This window comes from Erithacus rubecula, assembly GCF_903797595.1.
Source record: "Erithacus rubecula genome assembly, chromosome: 4".
NCBI classification, from domain to species: domain Eukaryota; kingdom Metazoa; phylum Chordata; class Aves; order Passeriformes; family Muscicapidae; genus Erithacus; species Erithacus rubecula.
This window is the reverse complement of record NC_136686.1, coordinates 267484-290489: the sequence shown is the minus strand read 5'-3', so window position 1 is coordinate 290489 and position 23006 is coordinate 267484. Positions and strand designations below refer to the sequence as shown.

Genomic DNA, 23006 nt, shown 5'->3' with positions numbered 1-23006 from the left:
TTTTGGGAGGCTGTCATTGCTACCAAATCACTCAAAATTTCTAAATAGTCCTCCAGAAGTTCTTAATACTCTCTGATGAAACAGGCAGCCTAAACAAAATGGAAAGGATAAGCCAGTGGAGATGTTATTTGAATTTTGAATTTGGATTTTGAATTTCTTCAGCAGTTCTTAGAACCAGAGAACGATAGACTGTTAGTTTCAAGCGCTAATTTTAATTTTACTTTTATTTACACCCTCAGGATTCTCCATTGTTTTTTCCCACCAGACAATTTCAATTTTCCCTTCTATTGATGATGCCCCTTAGTGGCTTTAAATTTCATATGAGCTCTGCTAATGCTTTATGTGGGTAATGAAAATAATAAATATCATCAGTTTTGGGTCTCATTGGTTTCTGACTTTGGAGCTTTCAGTTCTGCCATTGTGATTTTCCCACCAGCACATCTCTCATCTTTTTTAATCATCCCATCTTTTAAACTATAAGTAACATTTCCCACCCTGCATCTTTTAATGAATATTGCACTTTTATCTTAATTATTATTTAAATTATAAAATAAACCTTTTGCCATGTCTCAGTTCACATCCCTCCTCTTTCTGAAGGGGTTTAAAAGCTTTTAATACAATTAAGCCTTGTAATGTCTCCACCTACAAGAGCAGAAAGGGCTTGCAGATGTAATAAATAGCATTAAGTTCTTACCTGGAGATGATGTTCTGGCTGAGTACTCCAGGCTCACACCTCTGCTCTCCATTCACAAAAATATTGTGGATTTTTCTTCATGTTCAGTAGAATCCACTGGTTCCCTCTTCTCTTAGGGTCTTACCTGACAGGTTTATGGAGCTTGAGGGCTGGGCTGTGCACTTCAATAAGGGAACACTTCTCATTTTGGTCTAAATTGGAGCACATTTAAAAATGAACATTAATTCTCAAAGATCCTCTCTTCTGTCTGCTTTATTAGTGATAAACTCTCTGAACTCTTCACTGCTGGTGCTTGCAGTGTGTGACACCTCCCATCCTTTTCCTGCCATGATCCTGGACAGTATTAATGCAACTCTGGTCAGGAAAATAAGAGCTGGAGGAACTGACTGAGAACAGAATCCTGCACATACTGGCAGGATGAAAAGTGAGACTTAGCAAGTGACAAAACCTACTTTAATTATACTTCACTGTTACATTTAATAGTCTGACTTAATGGGATAGAACATTTTTTTACTTTCTTAATCTTCTGCAGAAAAATTAATTGTGTTGAAATTCAAGCACACAAAAAATTACAAGTATTCAGACCATCTGTGCAGATTGATTTTGCTTTTGTAGATATTCACTGATCACACTTCAAGTTGCCAGCACAAATGCCTGATTTTCCCCCCTGGAAAGGAGCTGGAAAATGCAATCCTGATTTTGTCATTAGACTTGAATGAATTGATTTTATTCAAGGTCAGCCAAGGCTTCTTCTCTTAAAAGAAAAAACCCAAAACAACCCAACCAAACAACCCAGTCTGATGTTGCACTGAAATTAAAATAAACTTCCAGCATGTCTCAGTTTCCTTTTCCACAGCTCATCAGACTGAACCCCAACCCAATCCTACCATGAGATGCATCAAGGCACATTCCACATGACTGCTTTCCTCCCAGCTATTCAGATTTTTTTAATGTCTAAATATTATAATTAAAGGGAAAGCTTTATATTGATTTATGAATAGATGAGTGTATTTACAGGGATAAAAAGAAAAATACAAATAAGCCATTCTCGTTTTGCAGGAACTTGTTTTGTGTGTGTCATGGGCAAATTCTCTTCAGAAGAAAATAAGAACAACTTTTGCTTTCTCCCATTAAATAAACAGAGAAACATTTTTTAGGACAAAGCATCACCACAACCAAAAGAACAAAAAATGTCATAAATGTTCAAATAACTTACATATTCAGTCTTTCCAAATGAGCATCTTCCCAGTCCTCTGTGAATCCCAGTTGCTGGCAGTTTCACATGTCAGAGGCAGGATGCAAAATTCAGACTCTGTCAGGCATTCTTGCACATTTTACTAAAATATAAGCAGAGCATGGGTAGGGAAGGAGATAAAGTTTGATTAGTTTTGGAGTGACTGCCACTAAATTGAGGAGGATTCCTGCCCTGTGTGCAGGAATTCAGTTTCATTCAGTCCTTGTCTTTCTTGCAGAAACATTTTGAGGGGAAAATCTGTGCCTTGTGCACAAAGGAAATCGAGTGACAGCAACCACCCAGGTCACCCAAACAGCCCCTGGAGTTTCTGACCACCAGTATAAACCCACTCTTGTCAAGCCTCATTTCCTCTCACCCCACTGAAATATCAAACCCCGGGCTTGGCATGATAAGAAACAGGCTGCTGGCTTATTCAATTTTTTTGTTGTTGTTGTTGTTTTTTTTCCCTTTCTCATGCAAGACACAAAGGAGAAGTTCACATGGCTGTTTAAGAGACCCCAGCAGCAGCTCTGAGGCTGGAGGGAACAGAATAATGAAGATTTTTATGGGCTTCAAAATACTCTTAGCAGAGACTTGACAAAGCACTCCCAACTCAAAATACTACAAAATACTTCCTGAACCAACAAAGAGAAGAGAATGCAGGGTGCTTAGTATGGAACATTTTCAAAAAGAGCTTTTGAATCCCTGGGGGAAACCAACCAAAGCAAAAAGGAAGTTATGGTAACCTACTCTATTTTATTTCATTTTTGTTTCTGTCATAAACCCCTCCCCTAGAAATAACAGCTGTTCTCTGAAGCTTCCCATCTCCTCCACCATAAAACCAAATTTCTCAGACATGTTTCTGGATTATTTACATTTCTATACCATTTTTGATCAATGCTTCTAAAATGGACAGAGAGGAAATGTTTGGCAATTGTTGGAAAAGGAGTAGAAGTGGAGAAAATTCTCAAAATGCTAAAGTGTTTTTGAACAGCAGGTTACGCAAACTGCCACAGAACTTCCTAATTTATGGGGATTATGTATATTTTTATACTATTATGCGGCTACACATGTAATAAATATTATAATATATTGCAGATATAAAATACATTTGAGTAATGCCATTTTTCTGTTCCTTTTTCTCCTGGGAATTTTGCTCACCTCTTCTTCACTCAGCTGCCCAACAAATTGTTCATTTTCTCTAAATGGGCATAGATTCCATGTCAGGTAGAATATTTAAAGAAAAAATTTTAAATAAATATATAAAATCAAACGTGTCTGGATCTAATTCCTCTTGATGGAGCTAGTCTGCAGCAGTTGTTAGGAATTACAGAAAAAAAAACCCAAACCAAACAAACCCCAACTTATTTTCTTTGCTCAAGTCTCTAGCAAGCCACTATTAATTTCTCTTGCTATCTTTATTTACAGCTGGCTGTATCACTCACCAGTGAATTGTGGAGATCCTCTGTGTCACAAATCAATACCCAGCCCGGGAGCAATGAGTGTTTATGGCTCAGATGGATTCTTACAAAAACTAAGCACCTCATTAAGCCAGGAGCCACGAGAACAGAGCCGGGGGACAGGAGGAGTGTCAGGCTGCAAACACTCCAGGGGTAGTTCCTGAAAGTCCTGAAACAAGTGATGCTTGTGCTCTGCAGAGAGGTGCAAGGGTTCAAATCCTCTTTTCTGGGAGCTTTGAGCAGCTGTTAATTGTTGGAGCTGCTGCTTTCACTGTCTCACAGTGCCTGGACAGAGACAGGCACAGCAAAAGGAATAAAATAGGAATTTATGGAAAGGATTCACTTTGAGCCAGGCTGATGTAACACCCAAATCAAATCCCAGATGGATCCTGGTCAGGAGTTTTTACACTTTTATAAGTTCTGGTCCATCTCCATGTTGGGGTCAATTATCCAACCACAGCCCCAGGCTGTGAAATCTCAGCCCCCCTGGCTTGTCCCCCTTTATTTTGCCATTGCTTTTGCATTTTGTGTACCAGTTATCCTTGATTCTCCAGCTAGAAGGGAATTGTTTTGTCTACCTACCCTGTGAAGAGAACTTATTAACACCTAATATGAAGTTTCAGAGTCACACACTAAACAGCAGAGATTCTGCAAAATATAAAAGCTAAAACCCAAGGCATCATTATAAGCAAAGCCTCAAAAAATAAAATCACCAAAGAGAGGAGAAACAGTATTATGCAGCTGCAGTTGCAGAGGTAGCAAAGCAAATTCAGCACTGTGGTGCTGAATACAAGTTAAAAACACATTAGACATAAAAGCAGTTATTTCTGAATGCACATAGTTTACAAGCAGGGAAATAAATGCTCTGACTCACATTAATCCAGGCAAGCTCTTGGGGTGGATGAAAGCACTGCTGGACTCAGCCAGTTGTTTTTTTGGCTTGAGGCAGCTGAAATTCGGGTGAAATTCAGCCCAAGTGAGCAGGTTGTGTGTTGAATCAGATGAAGTGCAGGAATTTTCAGCTAGGCTTTGTGGACAGCAGCTTGCAGCAGAAGGGTTGGCAGTGCTCTTAATCTGGCACTGCAGGAATCACAGCTCACCTGTTCGAGGTGGAAAAAGGGGTAGGTAAAATATTACCTGTCTAGAATGGGAAGGGAAGATATTAGAAGCAGTCATATAAAGTGTAAAAATGACCTGAAGTAGCCTCGAACAAGTCAGTCTGGTTAATGAAAGCAGAGTAGTTGTGAGAGCAAGTGTCACAATGTGTAAATTAGCTGTGCTCTGTCCTCATCTTGGGCACTTTTACCCCTACACAGGCACACAGGACAAACCTTCATATGTTCACAGATGCCAAGATTGCCTCTTCAACATTTCCAGAGTTCTCTCATTCCAGTTTTGGGAAAGCAACAGTAAAGTGCTGTGTTAATCATTAGAACCCCTGAAGCACCAAGCAGGTCATAGATAGATCTGTTACTTACAGAGCAAGACCAGGGATTTTTTAAATTTATTTTTTTTCAAGATGTTTTTCTGATTTCAAAGAAACTGCTAAAAAATGGAAATAATGAACCGTTGTATTATGGGTGAACTCAGTGCAGTATGTGTTGAAGAGTTTTGTTTCCATTGCTGGGGAGAATGCATCAATAGCAGACTCTTTAAATTCCTGCACTTGTAGAACCTCTGCACGTCTCATTAGCAGTGAAACAAGGTCAATAATGTTCTTGGCTTTCTTACCTTGCTCTGTCACTGTCATTCAGCAAGCTCTGAGCTGCATTTCTAACTTCAGCAGCTGCAATTCCACCCTGTGCTGTTGATTCAGCTCCCTTTCTTCTGCCTGCCGGTGGAGCCCTGGATCTGAAATCTGAAACCCCAGACCCCAAGCATCCCTTGGGGAGTTTAGCAGGGCCTGAGGAGCTGCCTCAGGGTGATTTTTTTTCCTGTGTGTGGGCTATCTTCAAGTGCAAATTGGTTTCCTCCCAGAGCTGCTAGCAGTGATCTGTGCACGGCTCTTCCCCAGAAAAGTCTTTGGAGTCTGTTCACGGATGAGTTCCAGCACAAGCTCCCCAAGTTCTAAGGCAGCAAAGGGAATAAATACTCTACTGCTCCTGCTGCACTGTAATCCAGAAAAAAAAACCTTAAAGTGAAGCCAATTTTTTTTTTTCTGACCAAAATGATTAGATGAATTGCTGTCAGAACAGAGAGCAGACAGTTTGTCCAGGTTTGTCAAAAGCTTTCATTTGCTGTTCTATTGCATTGTGTTAATGAGGCACTTCAGCCCACCTCCTGCAGAAGCACCTGAAAGCCTTGATGATTTTTAAAATCCATTTAGCTTCGAGTGAGATGAGGAATAAAAAAATCCCTCTGTGCTAATGACCATTACACTCCCACCAGCAGATTCCATCTTTGGATGGTCCCTGGGCTCACATCCTGCCTGGCTCATAACTACAACATCAGATTTCAAACACCTGAAATTAAAATATATCATAGGTTGCAGGTCAGGCTGTAATTTATAGAGCCATCTGTAGAATTCTGCTTTGGAATCTCTTTTGTTTGCTGTTCATTGTTCCCATTTACTGTGGGAAACCCAACCTTGTGCAACTTGCAGGTTAAACAAACCTAGATCCACCTTTCAATCTTGATCTCACACTTTCCTACCTTTCTTTAGATTTAAAAAGGATACCAAAATAGGATTTTATGATGCTTTTCATGGAAAATATTATATAAAAGTAAATTAAATACCTTGTGTCAAATATCTCCTGGTTCTTGATGTCAGCAGTGACTCAGTCCTTTATTTTTAGAAAAACAGGCCACAGTCCCAGATCATCCTGAAATGCTGAATATGTAGACATCTATAAAAGAAAAAAATATTTTATTGATGTGTGTACTAGCAACAGGCTGCAGTAATGTAGATCAGCAAAGGAACATAGTATAAAAATAATGATAAGCTTTATTTCTAAACATCCTTTTATTCTAAGGTTTCAGAGGATTTAAAGTTCCATCCACACTCTCACATGGGATAATTTGCAGTTCAGCCACCACAGTGAGCAGCAAAATGGAATTGAAAAATCTAAATTCTTATCTTTTCTTCTAACGTGCTTGCCTGTGACCTTATTGATGACATTTTTTTTTTTTTTTTGTCTTACTAATTCTGTTCTCTGGGAATTGAAACCTAAATAAAAATTGGTTTTCACTCAAAGAGAAGTTTAAGCTATTAATTATAGACTGACAAAGACATAATCATGCAGATTGAAATCATAAGAAGCAAGTACCTTTGGATGAATTTGTTCTTTGTGGAAAATAAACTTAATTTTCTCTTGTCACTGCAGATTAAATTTCTTGTTCAGAGATGCAACTAGCTGAGTTAAATAAAAAATAGTCTGATTGAACTGCATTAAGATTTGGAGCTTACAGCATCAGAGAACTTTGCTGTGGGCAAGCAATGAGGGAGTCAAGTGATGGGGATTTTCCATTTCTAATATTTAGATATTTTATCTAATATTTAGACATTTTAGAGACCACAGGCAAGTCACTACCACGTTTTCTAAAGACAAAAACTGCATTTCTCATCAGAGCTGTATTCTCCATACAATTTCAGACAAAAAAAAATAAAAGTTTCTCTTGGTGTAGATTGTTTTGCCTGGAAGCATGGAGGAATTATACTTGGAAAAGACAGTTTTTATATATCTGTGGTTCCAAAATTTTGCAATTTTGTGTGGAGGTACTATCAAAGGTGATCCTTGCTTTAGGTATTTTTCTCAGATGGAAAGGAGTTTGTCCCTTGTGATGTTTAATATATTTGTTTAAAAAAAGGATCCTATATATACACTTAGAGCTTTTGTAACCTCAGTGGAGAGTCTGTATTTTACTGCAGTGGAGTGTGAGTGCAGAACATTTAAAAATGCATAAATTCCCTGTAATTCTGCTGAGTTGCAGTGACATTTAAGTTTACCCATTGATTTATGCTGAAGACTTCTGCTGCCATATGAGAGATGAGTCTCATCCAAGTCACAATTTCCATGATTTATTCATAGGTGAGCATTCTGATTTTGGTTTGACTTCAAGTTATGGAATATACATATTTGGAAAACTGCATTTGGGTGGCATCATGGCTTTTCCATATTTGAAAACTGAATTTAAAGTTATTTTCCTCAGCAGTCATGGTGATGCCATTCAAATCAAAGTGAGGCACCTTAGAGAATCTCATGATTCAAATGCAACTATGAATTGCTGAGGGAAATCTTGAGACTACAACATTTTTAGTATCTTATAAATATCTGTTTAACAGAACTTGTCTTCATTGTGCACCCACAGCCTTAAACTGTAGGCAAACATTACCAACCAGTCTTAAAATCTCTGTGTTCAAACAGTTTCCCTGACTGCAAGTATTTCCTCAGATAAAATATCCAGAAGGTTAGATTAGATTAATGGTCCTTTGCAGCCACAAAATCCATAAGGCTGTTTTCTGGTGTTTGTCTTTGCAGAAATTTTGATGGAGTTTTCTTCAAGCAGAGCTGTCTAAATCAAATTTATTTAGGTGGATCAAAAGTCTCTATCACAATTCCTGTCAGTTCTGTGAAGCTACATTTGGGATTAATTTGGCCTACCACAATTATTTTCACATCTGAACACATCATAAAATCTCTTTATAGAGATAAATTAAATAGGGAAGAGCAGAACAAAAATTATTTACTATAAATTATGAAATAAAACAAGATAGCAAAGTAATCTCAGCACAGATGAACCACTAAAATATAATTAGTGAGACCCTGCAAAAGACTGAATACACCTGAAATAGGTTTAACATGTCTTGAATAAGATATGATCTTGGCATAATTTTAAAATCCCTGTTCAGCTCAACCACAAAAAGGAGAGGAAAGGAAAAAGAAAAGAGAGCACATCAGAAAGATTGATTTATATGGCCAGGAAGCTGAGCAGATTACTAATGGGATAAAGAACCTTCTCATCACAGGCTCCTGCTCTGAAGGCAGTCCAGTATCACAGTAAGCACTATCCATATTTCAAATCAGGTAACAGTGGGGGGATGGCCAGGTGGAAGGAAGGAATTGCAAGCCTGGGATTTAAAAATACTGAACTGAACTCCTCCCACTGCTCTGTAAACTCACTAAAAGTCACTTAGATTAAAAAAGCTGAACAGAAAAAATCAAGAGAGTCTTGCTCTACATCCTGAAGGTAAAGTTTGTATAAATTGGACCTGTCAGCAGAGGCTGATCTGACCTGCCAAAGTGGCACACAGGACACAGAAAACAAGTCTCAGGACAGAGATGCATTGACTGTCATAGACCAGAATGGAGATGCTTGAATTGCAAATGAGAATCCAGAGTGGGCAGCAGGGAACAGTCAGAGCTGTGCAAGCCTCATGTGCCTCATACCACTAATTAAACTACCAGCCTCTGATTACTGGCTGGTGCTCACATAAGCCCCTCAGTTTGGCCCCATTTAGGAAAAGGGATTGCAGTTTGGGATGGAGGTGGCACTAAGAACCCACAGCTAATAGATGCTCTAATCCCCTAGCTGGACAAAGAAAGGCTCTTGCCACAGCCACAGCTGGAGATGTGAGCCATGGGAATTCAAGAGCACATCCAGGATGGAATTCACTGTGGAGCAGCTGGCACACTCCTGCAGTGACAGATCACACCTCACAGAGCCCCAGCTCAGCTCCAGAGTCACCCTCAGCCCAGTGCACCTGCAGGAGCCCTGTGCTGCAGGAGCCCTGTGCTGCAGGAGCCCTGTGCTGCAGGAGCCCTGTGCTGCAGGAACCCTGTGCTGCAGCATCCCTGTGCTGCAGGAGCCCTGTGCTGCACCAACCCTGTGCTGCAGGAGCCCTGTGCTGCAGGAACCCTGTGCTGCAGGAACCCTGTGCTGCAGGAACCCTGTGCTGCAGGAGCCCTGTGCAGCAGGAGCCCTGTGCTGCAGGAGCCCTGTGCTGCAGGAGCCCTGTGCTGCACCAACCCTGTGCTGCAGGAGCCCTGTGCTGCAGGAGCCCTGTGCTGCAGGAGCCCTGTGCTGCAGGAGCCCTGTGCTGCAGCATCCCTGTGCTGCAGGAGCCCTGTGCTGCACCAACCCTGTGCTGCAGGAGCCCTGTGCTGCAGGAGCCCTGTGCTGCAGGAACCCTGTGCTGCAGCATCCCTGTGCTGCAGGAGCCCTGTGCTGCAGGAACCCTGTGCTGCAGGAGCCCTGTGCTGCAGGAACCCTGTGCTGCAGGAGCCCTGTGCTGCAGGAACCCTGTGCTGCACCAACCCTGTGCTGCAGGAGCCCTGTGCTGCAGGAGCCCTGTGCTGCAGGAGCCCTGTGCTGCAGGAGCCCTGTGCTGCAGGAACCCTGTGCTGCAGGAATCCTGTGCTGCAGGAGCCCTGTGCTGCAGGAACCCTGTGCTGTAGCATCCCTGTGCTGCAGGAACCCTGTGCTGCAGGAGCCCTGTGCTGCAGGAGCCCTGTGCTGCAGGAGCCCTGTGCTGCAGGAGCCCTGTGCTGCAGGAACCCTGTGCTGCAGGAGCCCTGTGCTGCACCAATCCTGTGCTGCAGGAGCCCTGTGCTGCAGGAGCCCTGTGCTGCAGGAACCCTGTGCTGCAGGAGCCCTGTGCTGCAGGAACCCTGTGCTGCAGGAACCCTGGCTGCAGGAACCCTGTGCTGACCAATCCTGTGCTGCAGGAGCCCTGTGCTGCAGGAGCCCTGTGGCTGCAGCATCCCTGTGCTGCAGGAACCCTGTGCTGCACCAAGCCCTGTGCTGCAGGAGCCCTGTGCTGCAGGAGCCCTGTGCTGCAGGAACCCTGTGCTGCAGAGCCCTGTGCTGCAGGAGCCCCTGTGCTGCAGCATCCCTGTGCTGCAGGAGCCCTGTGCTGCAGGAGCCCTGTGCTGCAGGAGCCCTGTGCTGCAGCAATCCCTGTGCTGCAGGAGCCCTGGGTGCTGCAGGAGCCCTGTGCTGCAGGAGCCCTGTGCTGCAGGAGCACTGTGCTGCAGCATCCCTGTGTGCTGCAGGAGCCCTGTGCTGCAGGAGCCCTGTGCTGCAGCAACCTGTGCTGCAGAGCCCTGGATGCAGGAGCCCTGTGCTGCAGGAACCCTGTGCTGCAGGAGCCCTGTGCTGCAGCATCCCTGTGCTGCAGGAACCCTGTGCTGCACCAATCCTGTGCTGCACCATCCCTGTGCTGCACCATCCCTGTGCTGCAGGAGCCCTGTGCTGCAGGAACCCTGTGCTGCAGGAGCCCTGTGCTGCAGGAGCCCTGTGCTGCACCAATCCTGTGCTGCAGGAGCCCTGTGCTGCAGGAGCCCTGTGCTGCACCAATCCTGTGCTGCAGCTTCCCCTCCTGTAGCCTGGCCCCAGGAACACTCAGCATTTTCCTCTCAGCCTCCTGGGTGTTACAGATCTGAGCATCACACCTCCCAGTGACACTGCTCCTTAAAGCACAGCACTGCTCCCTCTGCTGAGCTCTCCCCCCTTCACAGACAGCTTGGACTGGAAGGAAATGCCTGGATAATCCATCCACAGTGCCAGGCTGACATGCTGCAAAAAGTCATGATGCCTGATGTCTGACTGCTGTCAAAATGTGGCAGCTGAGAGGGGCAAAACAGGATCAAAATTGGTTTTCTTGGAAAGGGCCATTAGCAGCCATTAAGGAGACCCAGTTTCTGGATCTGACTCACACCTGTAATCATATTGAGTGAGCTCTAAAGGCAAAACCAGTTGTTAAATCATGACAGGACAGCACCACCATTACTTTGAGCTGGAATTAGTTATCCCAGAAAGGCTGTTTGAAGATGAATGTGTTCACAGTACTCTGCAAATGAGAGGATTTATGAGTTAGACATTCTGATAAAATACTCACAGGTCCCTCCTGTGTTTCAGCATTGTAGTCAGATGGGTTTTCTCATGGGATATGACCACTTGTACTCCAGCCTTGTGGCAGCTGACTGAGCACCTGAAAACATCCAGACAATTTGGGTTTTTTTAGTTAACAGCTTAGAGGAAGCAGAGCTGTAAAATCTGAACTACATGTTAGCTAACATATAAAAATCTGCTGCCTGCTTAAATCAAGGGTGAAATTAGAAAACAAGGATAAGGAGTGTGATGGAAGAAATTGTCTGACATGCAGTGCTCATTTTCTTTCCTGTTTGTTAAGTGCCAGTGAGATTTTTCTGTTTACTAATTGCCATCAATCTGAAATTCAGTGGGAAATTTATGCTTGAGTGACAAATAATTGGGGTGTTTTTTTTGGCAGTCACTGATGACACTATTCACTATTGTTGCAGTTCTGTCTGGTTAAAAACACTGTTTTGGTTGGGTTTTTTATTTTCCAGTTCCCAAGAGAAAGAATAAAAAAGAAAAAGAGGAAAAAAGAGCAGGTTTCCTTACCAATTCCAAAACAATGAGTTTTTATCCTAAGGAAGGGAGCTAAAATCAATTCTGTACATGCAACTGCCATAATGTCATTTTTCCAGGCAGCCTGGGTACCAACACTACTGAGTTTATGGTGCTTGGAGAGGGATTTCAGAATATGAATCCATCTCCAATTTCTCCCCTTTAGAGACCACAAAAATACATTTTTAATCACAACCTAACTAGAGAAGGGCTTGAAACACTCTTGAAGAATTGAAATCTCAGGAAGAAATCACTAAGCTGGGACTTAGAAGACTGAGAGCAGTTCATCATTTGTTATTCTCCATTATGAACCTTGACAAATCCCTTGTACCTTATTTCATTTCTCGTGGTGGGCAAATAGGACCAGGGAGGGACAGGGGGATGAAAACCCCATGAACTCAATGCTGAGTTTTTCCCAGGGTAAGGAGAAGCCCATAAAATTAAATTTCTTTTTTTTTTTTTTAATTTCTTTTTTAAATGCAAAACCACTTTACCATTCTTTTTTTTCTTAAGCTGTGAGTCTTTTTGCCTTGAATTTGCAACAGGAAATGTAGAATTCCAGACTATTACACCCAGTGGAACACAAGGGCAGCTGTGTTTTAACACAAGGGCACGATTCACTTGTGGGACTCTGTTAATTTTGTGAATTGCAGTGAGTCACCACATGTGGTTTAGCAAGAGCAACAGATTTCAGGGGCTGAATTACATCATCAGAATCCAGATGATCACCTTCCCTCTGTTTTTCATTAATTTTTACAGTGTGGTGCTTATACCCAGTTTTTACTTTTTCCTTGAAAGTAAGAAATGCAAATAAGCTTCAAACAAAGCAAAACATAACAAAACAAAGCACAAAAAAAGAAAGGGAAAATGCATTTCTAATTGATATGCAAAGTGAAGTCTTACACACTATGGGCACAACTATTACTAAAATATTTGTTCTTTCTGTGCAATAAATTGAGTACTAATGGGAAAAAAACGCTGACAATATCCAGGATAATTCAGAATCCACCCCACTGGGAGTACTGATTGAGTATTCATGTCAAGTAAATTTTACACTGATTTCTAATCTCTCTGTTGCTGGGAGCTGAGTACAAATTCATAAATTTTAATTTTTATTATACTTCAGTAAGTGTAATTACCTACAACATTTATAAATTAAAGCAGTGTAAGAGAAAGATGCTGGTTTGATCCAAATTCATAACCTGATCCTACTGGGCATTAATCTTATTTTATATTGATCCTAACCAAGAGAGAGATGATTTTTTTTTTTTTCCCCTGAGACAGAAGTTGCCAGACCCATGGAAAGTTACATCCCATATTAAACTCGAGTTATTTTTCAAACCAGACAAATATTAAGACCCCCTATAACCTCAGAAAGCAATGAAATTGCAGGGAACTTCAGACTATCCTGGCTCAGGACACCACTGCAGGAATTCTGATGCTGCAAGTTATTTCTCCATTTTATTATAGATTCACTTCGTGATTTTGCATCAAACTTTGACATCCAGATTTGCTGTAATAATTAGGCAGCTGAAAATCAGTGACATGCCAAAATTATTCTGAGATTTGAACTGCCTTGTGCCTCAGCTCACTCTGACATCTGTGTCTTTGCCTAAAGACTCCTACAGAGGTCCATGGACCCAGATTGCACATTCCTGACACCTTGGGCATCTTTGCATCATCTCCTTGATCCTCTGTAAAAGTTACAGCAACCATTAGTAATTTTCAATATTCATAATGGGTTTAATATGATAATGGCAAATAAATCAAATAAACTCCACACAGGGGGAATCTTCCCAAGGCTGAGAAGCCAGAATGGGATTTATTTTGTTCTGATGGATTATAAAAAAAAAAAAAAATGGTCCCAGCAAAAGAGGTAATGAAACCTCTATCTGCAGAGGGATTAAATTAACTTAATGGACGTGCAAACTAAATATGCAGAGATACAATTCTTTCTGAAATGTGGAAAACTGATGATCTTGGAAACTCTCCTATCACTTGGAGCACATAACAACCAGCTGAACTGTTGTTTGTGGTGCAGAGTGCAGCTGCAGGCTCCTTTATAAGGTTTTATTTTGCCTAAAAACTCAGTGCAGGAGATTATTATCAGCACAGAACTAAGGCAGTGGAAGACAATAAACATCCTGAGTTTACTTTTTATGGTTTATGCTTTGGCTCTTAATGCTGTAATGTCAGAAATTAGATTAAAGTAGGTGCTGGACAGAAGAGGAAAATGGGTTAAGTATTTAGATGGGCTAAGGGAACAGTGCAGCATCTCATTTAGCAAAAAGTGAATTACCAGAGTCATTAATAATGGATGCCCAAGCATTAACATAATGTTCTGTTATTTACTTGCTCCACTCATTGCGAAAATTACTTTAGAAGTCACCCCTGATTTTCTTTGTTTGTGCAAGCACACATTGTGCTTGGTCATGACTTGCATGCTTTCCTCTAAAATCTTTGAATATTTTGTTTAGTAAAACAAGAAACTGAGCACATTTGTGTAAATAAACTTTTGTTTTGCATATTAGCATGTTTGCTCAAAAAGAAATGAAGCAAGACTGAAAGGAATGTGAGAAAGAGAAAGAAATTTACAGGTGGCATTAGTAACACATTTTCAAAGGTCTTGAGAAATCAGGAATTATTTGTTGGTATCTTTATACCCTAAAAAACCCCAAACCATCTAAACACTTTAAACTCCCCTTTGCATAATACCATCAAGGATTATAATTTCTTATAAAAGAAATAAGATTGGCAGTGCACATACCTAAGGTCAGAGATGATGAATCTTCTGCCAAGGTAATTTTGGACCAATTGAGGAAGAAGCTGAACACAAGGTTATTCTGAAAGAGAACACAAATTCTGTGGGTAACACATCATTCTGCACTCTGCTCCTTGTATCATTCCCTCCAAGAGGCTTGCTGGTAATTTTTAATGTATTAGAGCTGGCAATAAAAGGGAGTTTTCCCTCTGACCTTTTTCATAAAAGGAGACCATTTATGCTCCTGATGCACCATCCTGTTTAAAAGGGTAATCCACCTTATGTACTGCTATAACTTTTATTTTTATGTACTGACCTGTGCTGCTCTAGTGAACATATATAACAGGTAGTTACATCCAGCTGGAGAGAATTAAAACAATAAACCAAATCCCCAGATTTCAGTATTTTGCAAGGTAATAAAAACGTGAATTCTTAAATGGACTCTGATGACTCTGAATCAAAGCTGGACAGTAATAGAATTTTATTAGCTTTTCATAAAGCCATATTTCAGAATGGCCATTCTTTCAGATGGTTAGAATTGTTACATTCATGCTGATTTTACATGGGCTGACACTGTAATGAATGGTTAGGACAAGAGACTTTTCAGATTCCAGCATTAAAATGTCACCATTGTTTTATTCCAGTCAGTGGAAAATAACATGTCTTTTATCAGCAAGATGTACTTCGTGTAGTATTTGTGTTGTTTCAATCTGACAAAATGTAGCAGAATTTGTGCAAGGGAAAAAAAGAAAAGGAGCAGTGACAAAAGCAGCTAGTGAGGAGTTAACATGTGGTTGCAGCACAGAGGAACAGATGTCTATGCTCAGTGCAGAGATAAGATTTAGAAATCTGGATTTATTTTAACAGTGGTCTTTCATTTTTCACTCTACTGTTTGGAGTTTTCCCTCCTACACTGATATTTATTTGAAAGAAAAATAAGTGGGGAAAAAAAAAAAAACCAGAAAAAAAAAAAAAGAAGAAAAGAAAGAAAACCCACCATAATTATTTTCCTTGAATTGAATGACAGATCCTTAAGTTATTAGCAGTGGACTGCCAATACACCTGTCTGTACTGAGCAGGAGCAATTATTCTCTCATCTGAAGAAGACAGCTTAAAGGAGAAAACCCAAACACCTGCCAGAGCTTTAAACAGCAGAGTTATTCCCTAGGGCACCTTCCCTTGCACCAGTCCCAAGTGTAGGAAATCTCCAGGGCTGAGAGTGTATTTTTGGCAGCAGAGAAACTTGAGTGGCCCTATGAGTTCAAAGATCTTGAGAGAAGTAGGCAGGAGGTGGAAATAAAGATACACAAAAAAAAGGCATTTGGTCAGAACTTGCCTGGGTGTTTGTGGGGATAAACACTCTGCACAGGGTTATTTAAAATACAGCCATTTCCCCCTGACCTGCCTGCTGCAGGGCTCTGCCACTTAGATTTCCACCAGAAAATGTTCTTATTAAGTTCTCTCCTTTCCAAAAACCACACTGAACTTTGCAGTGAGACCTCCATCAGCTGTTAATGTGACTGCAAGTGTGCACTAGGATCCACCTTAAATTAAATATTTTAGTGGCACAGCCCTGCACTGGTGCAGCCTGGTAGAATTTGTCTGCTGCTCTCCATCAGTGACTAACCATAAAAACACTCTGCACTTTGGGAAGCACAGCCAGATCTCAAGCCAGGTTTAATTTTGATGCAAAGAGCATCAGCCTCCCCTCTGCTCTCAGCTTTTTTTCAGTCGATTTTGGGGTCAGTGAATGCTGTGGTCCTGGTTTTTACTGTGTGCTTGAAAATGAGTGAGCATCATTTACAATCATTTCCATTTACACAGAATACAGTCAGAAAATGATGGGCAGCCCTAATTAGTGTGATGATATTTAGGCTGCAGTCTCTATCCAGCCTATCACCTACTTGGAGCTGAGTGAAAAAGAAAATAATATAAAAATATAACAGCTGTCTTTTGCCACAGACTTGCTTTATGTTTTGAGACCATAATAATTTTCCCTCTTCCAAGTTACCAAATTTCTGTACAGTGTTTCTTGGTGCTCCACCTCTTATTGGTGACATCACTTGGTTGTTTTGCCATTTAATGGAGCAAAACTCAAAGATTCTGATGAATCACAGTCTGGTGAAGGAGTTATTTATAACAGTGCTAACCTGAATTTAGGAAAGGGCTCATATTTAGGCAATTCTTCAATCCAAGTAACTGAGTGAGGCTTAAAAAAATGCCTTGAATAGGTCCAAGAACAAATATTTCCATCAGCTGATGCTTCTGCATTTACTGGATGGATCTGGAGGAAGAAAATGTTTCTGTTCATTGAAGAAGGGTTTCAAGAAACATTTAATTCCACTTGAGCTCCAGTGTAAATAAGAAGGCAGCTGTTTCCCACCTCTCCTCCTTCATTCCAACCATTTAGCAGGAAAGGTCAGTGACATTCTGACCTACTCTTAATTATAATACAATTTTCATAATCAGAACTTAGTCTGGACTAAAAAGCTTCCACTTAAGGGATGGCTGAGGAAGGAATTTGGATGTAATCTGATTCTTTCCTCATTTCTAGGATTTAGAATTACTTGAGTGATAGAACCAAGCATGAATTTAGTCCTGTGTGGACTGGACTGAATTCTTCAGAGCAGAAAATGGTGCCTAGTCATTTAGGGTAATGTGTTTACAGTGATTACAAATCTTACAAGGGTATTTTATAATGAAATTGAACTCTTCTCCCTAGCTCAGGCAATATTCCAGTTTATTCTACAGCTTAAAGACATTACAGCTACAATTTAGCATAAAGAAATTGCTTTAGCAAGTAAAAGGAATCATTTTCTGCAGGCAACTGATCCTCCTAGATTTCTTCACAAATTTAAGAATTAATTATTTACTCCTACTTAGTTTTACTAATTCATAGGAATGATGGTTTGATAACGCTTGAGAACTGACAATTCATTCAATAGTTTCAGCCCCACAGTTATTGGGGCAAAAGGATAAATAATATAGATGCTAGCTGTTAATTAGACTTTGTCTTTCAAAAACCTTGTAAAAAGCAAAATACAGCTTCATTCTCAGTTGTAGCTTGTCAGCTAAAAGCACTAAAAGACTTTTTATACTATAAATAAGAATTAATAAACAACCAAGTCCAAACACAAAAATCCATCTCTCAAGCTTCAATTCTATTTTTAACTAAAAACAAGCAAACAAAAAAACTGAAACAAAACCACCACTAATATGCAGTACCACTAATAGTCATATTGAGCATTTCTTGTGTTTTATTTGCACAACAGTCTACCCAAAATTCAGCAGATTTTTTGGCAGTGGCAATTAAAGGAGCCAAGCACCCAAGTCAGCTGTTCATAAAAAATTACATCTAACTAGTGAGACAAAAAGATTTTTATCCTCTTTGGGAATCTCAGTTTCAACTCAGAATTTGTATTCATATTAATAAGAAAACTCCTGTTTGCTTTGCATATGGACAATTTTCTATTTAATCTCCATTACAAAGTCACAGATGGGTAAATTACATAGTCAGAGAGCAAATTGTGGTCCCTGTGCTGCTCTCAGCCCTGACTTTTATGCTGCTGGGGTGAACAAACCTTTGTGCTGGTGCAGAAAATGAAAATTCAATGTTTGTTACCATTTTGGCTTTCCATTTTTAACCAGGAGGGAAAGTTCAGAAAGCAATAATGAATAAAAACTGAGAAAATGCCAATTTTAATGGACACTGATATTATTGAAACATTCTGGGTTAGGTCTTATGTTTGCAAAACTTTCTTCCACCTGTTAAATACATTTTGAAAAGGGTATTTCTGGGCTGAAAGAATGGAACTTTTCATTTAACAACTGTCAAAACCAGACTTTTCAATATTTCAAAGCTTACTTCTTTTTTTTAGACATTACATTCCTTAGAACCTACTCCTTACTGTCAAAAATTCAGTGAATCACTACTTTTCAATGGCAGCAAAGGAAGGAAAACTTGGGGTTTTTTTTCTGAAAAATGCCCTGCCAGGTCTAATAAACTATTTCTCTGTCTTAAGTTTTGATGAATGCTGCAATGGCTCCATCCCAAAATGCTTCTTTAGAAGATGTGTCACTTATGGTTTTTTTTATTTTTTTTTTTTTTTAAACAGGCAATGGAAAATATCCTGAATCTTTTTGGTAAATGCTACTAGAAATAATGTGCAAATTAAAGAAATGCTGGAAATGCTCACATTAGGCAGTTTCCTGGAGCTGCTTCAGGTAGAGAATCAAATCCTTCACTCTTGTGTGCTCAAGATCCATGAGACGTAAAATCCAGGAGTGGGGAAACCTGCAAAAGAAGAATATTGGTAAGCAGAATTCTGGAATTGGATTTGCCGAAAATATTTGCTCTCCAAATAATTAATTTTAGAAGTGAGTAAATAAATAAACAAATCCTAAAAGACACTTATTGGCATTTTATGGTCTCTAAATAACTGGCCCTTTATGATCCCAAGAAAAAAATTGCCTTTTTGCACAACATATCTCTGATCTCAGCAATAATGTGACATTTGGTGAATATATCATTGCATTTTTGCCTCGGTTATTTAGAGTGTAGATGAGGTTTTCAGAGTAGGTCTTGATCCCATATCTAATTTCAGGTACTAGCATAATAAAAATAATATATGATCATCATACTAAACAAAATCAATCCCAACAAAAGCAATAACAATACAAATAGCAGAAGTAATGTTCTTGCTGAATTTGTATTAAGATGAATTTAATTTGGGGTTAGTAAATAAATTACTCATGCAGAGAATGGCCTCAATTTTCAAACACTTTGGTGGTTGAAAATGTCAAAACTTCCCATTTTTGGATTTGAATAATCTTTGTATTTTAGAGACAATGCATATTAGATCATTGAAAAGGTTAGAGTTTTAACAACACACATCATCAATTCACATTAACCTTGCCCTGCCAAAGGGTTTACATCTCCTAGGCTGAAGGAGCATTAGAAAAACTCTCTGTGCTAAATTGCACATAATGGGTTTTGTGATAGGGGTTGCTAATTGCAGGATTCCTAATTAACATGATGCTTTATGCCCTGTAATGTGAGAGACACAGAAAAGCAGAAATGTTGATCTGGTTGTGTTTAATGTCCCACCACCACCACAATAAAAAACTCAAATGTGTCTTGTTTACAAACCTTTTTTTTTTGTTGTTTTTTTACCCACCAATCCCAATAGGTGCAAGGGTTTGCTTAGGGCAGCTGTTTCTGAATTTTAAATATGAGCTGAATGAACACATGCTAATAACAAAATTGCAGATTCTCAGAACTCTGAGCTTTTGCCATTTGTTTCTTACAATATTCTCTGTATTTAGCACTTGGATGAAGCACTCTCACATTTCATTGTTTTTCTCCTAATGAGACATGAATATGTACAATTTCATGGAATCATTGCAAAACAGAAACCAAATCCTTTCTGTTAGCAGTTCCAATTATTCTAGCAATATTAAACATTTATTTTTTTTTTAATCAGACCTTTTCAAACTGATTTTGTGATTACATTGTAGAACAAGGTTTTTTTTCTTTCTTTTGAAGCACCTGGCATCAGCCAGAGTTGGAGCTTTGTAGCACACAGGCTGAATTAATGGTCTGATACAGCATGGCAGTTTCAGTAATAACTTCCTATAAAGAAATAATTAGATTTTTATTGTTAGAATAAAATCTGGGATACATGAAAAAGCTCAAATTAATGAAGTTCTGTTAGAACACAACTCGAAATTTTAACATGAAAAACCATCATAAAATGAATTGTTTTAGCACAATCTTAGGGAAAGATCCTACAGTGACAGGATATTGCTAGGACTGAATTATGGCAATAAAGCACTGGAGCTCCTAGAGACAGCCCCAGTAAATGCAGATTAACCCTCTGTAAAGTGCTCTTTAGCAGTGAAAATGTTGCAAAGGGTTTTATAAGAGGTAGATTTATCTGAAAAATGACTAGCACTATTTTTGAAATTCACTACAGGGTTTCTGAGGTTTATGTGTTTCTGAAGAGAAATGGATTTTCTTTCAAAGGGCTCTGCTCACCACAGGAAAAAATCATAAACAGGTACTTGTTAAATATTTTATTTTACAACCTAATGGTTAAGCCTGCAAGTATCTCCAAATCAAAACCACCATTCAAGCCATTCCAGTATTTGTTCAGTGAAATTTCTATTCTCAGCAGCCAGTCCTTGTGAGAAAACCATAATGAATCAAATTGGAGTCAATAAAATGCCCTCAGGCAGGAGAGAGATTCTCTACATTAACCAACCTTAAGGCATTTTTTCAGAATGCTTCTCATGAGCTCGAGGGAATATCAGCTTTGGGTCTGAAATTCATGGACTTGAAGTTCAAACCATGTTGTTTGTGCTATTTACTTCATGTCCAATCCAAAGACCTTTCTCTTTTTCAGGTGTATCACCTGAATCTCAGCTTGGTTCAAGGAAGCTGCTTGTGTTTTAGGCCAGCTTTATGTTCTTTGAGTTTGAAAAAGGGCTTGTACCAGGACTGTCTAAGAGAAGACTGCTTATAATCTATATGATATATGGAAAAAAAACCCCTCCATTTCTATTTCTAAAGCCATGGGCAACTCTTACATAAGGCAAAGCTGGTTTGTAGAAGACAGAAATAAACCATGGGACTCACAACCCCAGGAAACTGTAAAGAAATAACATTCAGCAAATGAAAAGCAGGAATGGACATGCACAAGGATAGAAAGTAATATTCAGAATTGTTGCAACTAATGACAGCAGATTTTTCAAAAGGTATTAAACAGAATGCTGTGAGGAGCAAAGGGCTGGGTTTGGGAGCAGGGCAGTACATAAGATTATTGCCTTTTTCTCTGCTGGGGGTGTGTGATGTGCTTCATGTTGTAAAAATGTTCATCATGGTGCCACAGGCAGAGATTTCTGTTCTGCCCACTGTGAGCATTCCTACATGGCTTTAACATATGGACTTGCCATAAGTTGTGATAAACATCATGATGAAAATAAAACCTATTAAAGGTGCCTTTAATCAAGTCAACACCATTTACCCTTTAATTTTAGGAATATTTTTTTCAGGCCCAAGCTGTTCCCCTTTTCTCCTTCCATTAAAAAAGGAACAATAAAATATAAAACTTGGACTGCACAATGGTCTGTGATTCACTTTCTTCTGGGGCTAAATAAAAGGCTTGGTAGAATATGTCACTATGCCTTTGTGTTTCTAAAAATAGAACTGCTGGGAATATTCTCACAGGTTTATCTGAGCACAGAAAAGAGAACCACTTAATAGCAGAATAATATTAGTGAATATAGCTGCCTTACTCTGGGAGGGGATGAGATGGGAGTTGCTTCTGGAGCTGGAGTGGAGTTTGGAGAACTGGTCAAATGGTTTTTCCATCAGGGTGATCACATTGCAGCACCTGGATGAGATATACCTGTGTTGGGGAAAAAGGAGAGGCAGAGCAGGGAAATGATCAGAGAGGCATATTGGAAAAAAAAAAAAAATATATATATATACAAGAGAATTTATAGGGTGATTTTAACAAAGAAAAACCTTCCTTTAATGTAGTGCCAAGTGCCAGAGAATTCAGTTTGTAATTCATAGTCTTTGCTGCATGGAAAGAGAAACCTGCCTGGGTAGCATACAACTCAAACTCTGAAAGATCACTGCAGTGTGTGAAAACTAATAGCACACCATTAAAGCATCACAGAACAGCCTCCCATTTCTATCAGGCTTCCTAATTTTGTGCCATGCTTTCCTTCTGGATGCTTTAATTAGCTGTTGATTTATTTTTCACTGTAGGGAATGAACTGGCTGCCTGCAAACATCAGTCTGCCTGGTGTTTTATTTATTTTTGGTTACACTACCCTCACATGGGCTTACACGTGTTTGCACAGGGCTCTTGGATTTAATTTCTGATTTAGCTGAGCATGATGTGTTGCTAAATCCTGTACCTAGTTCTTAAAAACTCCATCCCTGTGGAACTGCTTAAGATGAATTTTTAAAAAAGAGAGAAATTTTCTCCTGGTATCTCCCTCCATCTCATCCCTGTGCAATCTTTTGATTTCCTAGAGGTTTGAGACCTTTCATCAGAAAAGACAGAATAAAAAAACCCCGAAACATAGAACATAGGTTAACACACAGATATGCACTGCAAACGTGAAAGTGAACTTGAGAAACAACACAAGATAATCCCAGGTTTTGAAGAGAGAGATGCAGTACTCATTAGAAAACACTTGCTCCCTTGAATTCAACTGCTAATTGAATTGATGAAAACACCCTTAACCACCTTCATCATGCCTTGTTCAAAGCTGAGCAAATGTTTCACCTGTCATTTCAAATTAGATTTTTATTGATGGGTTTCTGTGAGTGGGTTGATCTCAGATGCTCTGGCTAAAGTCTGTAGCTTCACAGGTGGAAACCAAGCCAGAAATAATAAGGAATATCCTACCTGCAGGCTCAGCCCCCCTGAAATTGAGATTTTATTCAAAATAGTGTGTGAATTTATCAAA

At 39.8% G+C, this 23006-nt stretch overlaps 1 protein-coding gene across 1 annotated transcript in view; it reads right to left on the bottom strand.

The window, feature by feature from the left end:
- Window positions 1-23006, bottom strand: part of PIK3C2G (phosphatidylinositol-4-phosphate 3-kinase catalytic subunit type 2 gamma) — a gene marked incomplete at both ends in the record, with an annotated part of 93862 nt that overhangs the window by 263 nt on the left and 70593 nt on the right. Inside the window, 5 exon segments of the mRNA XM_079303089.1 lie at window positions 14526-14601; window positions 18716-18734; window positions 18736-18813; window positions 21816-21850; window positions 21856-21928. Coding sequence (XP_079159215.1) covers window positions 14526-14601; window positions 18716-18734; window positions 18736-18813; window positions 21816-21850; window positions 21856-21928 — 281 coding nt within the window.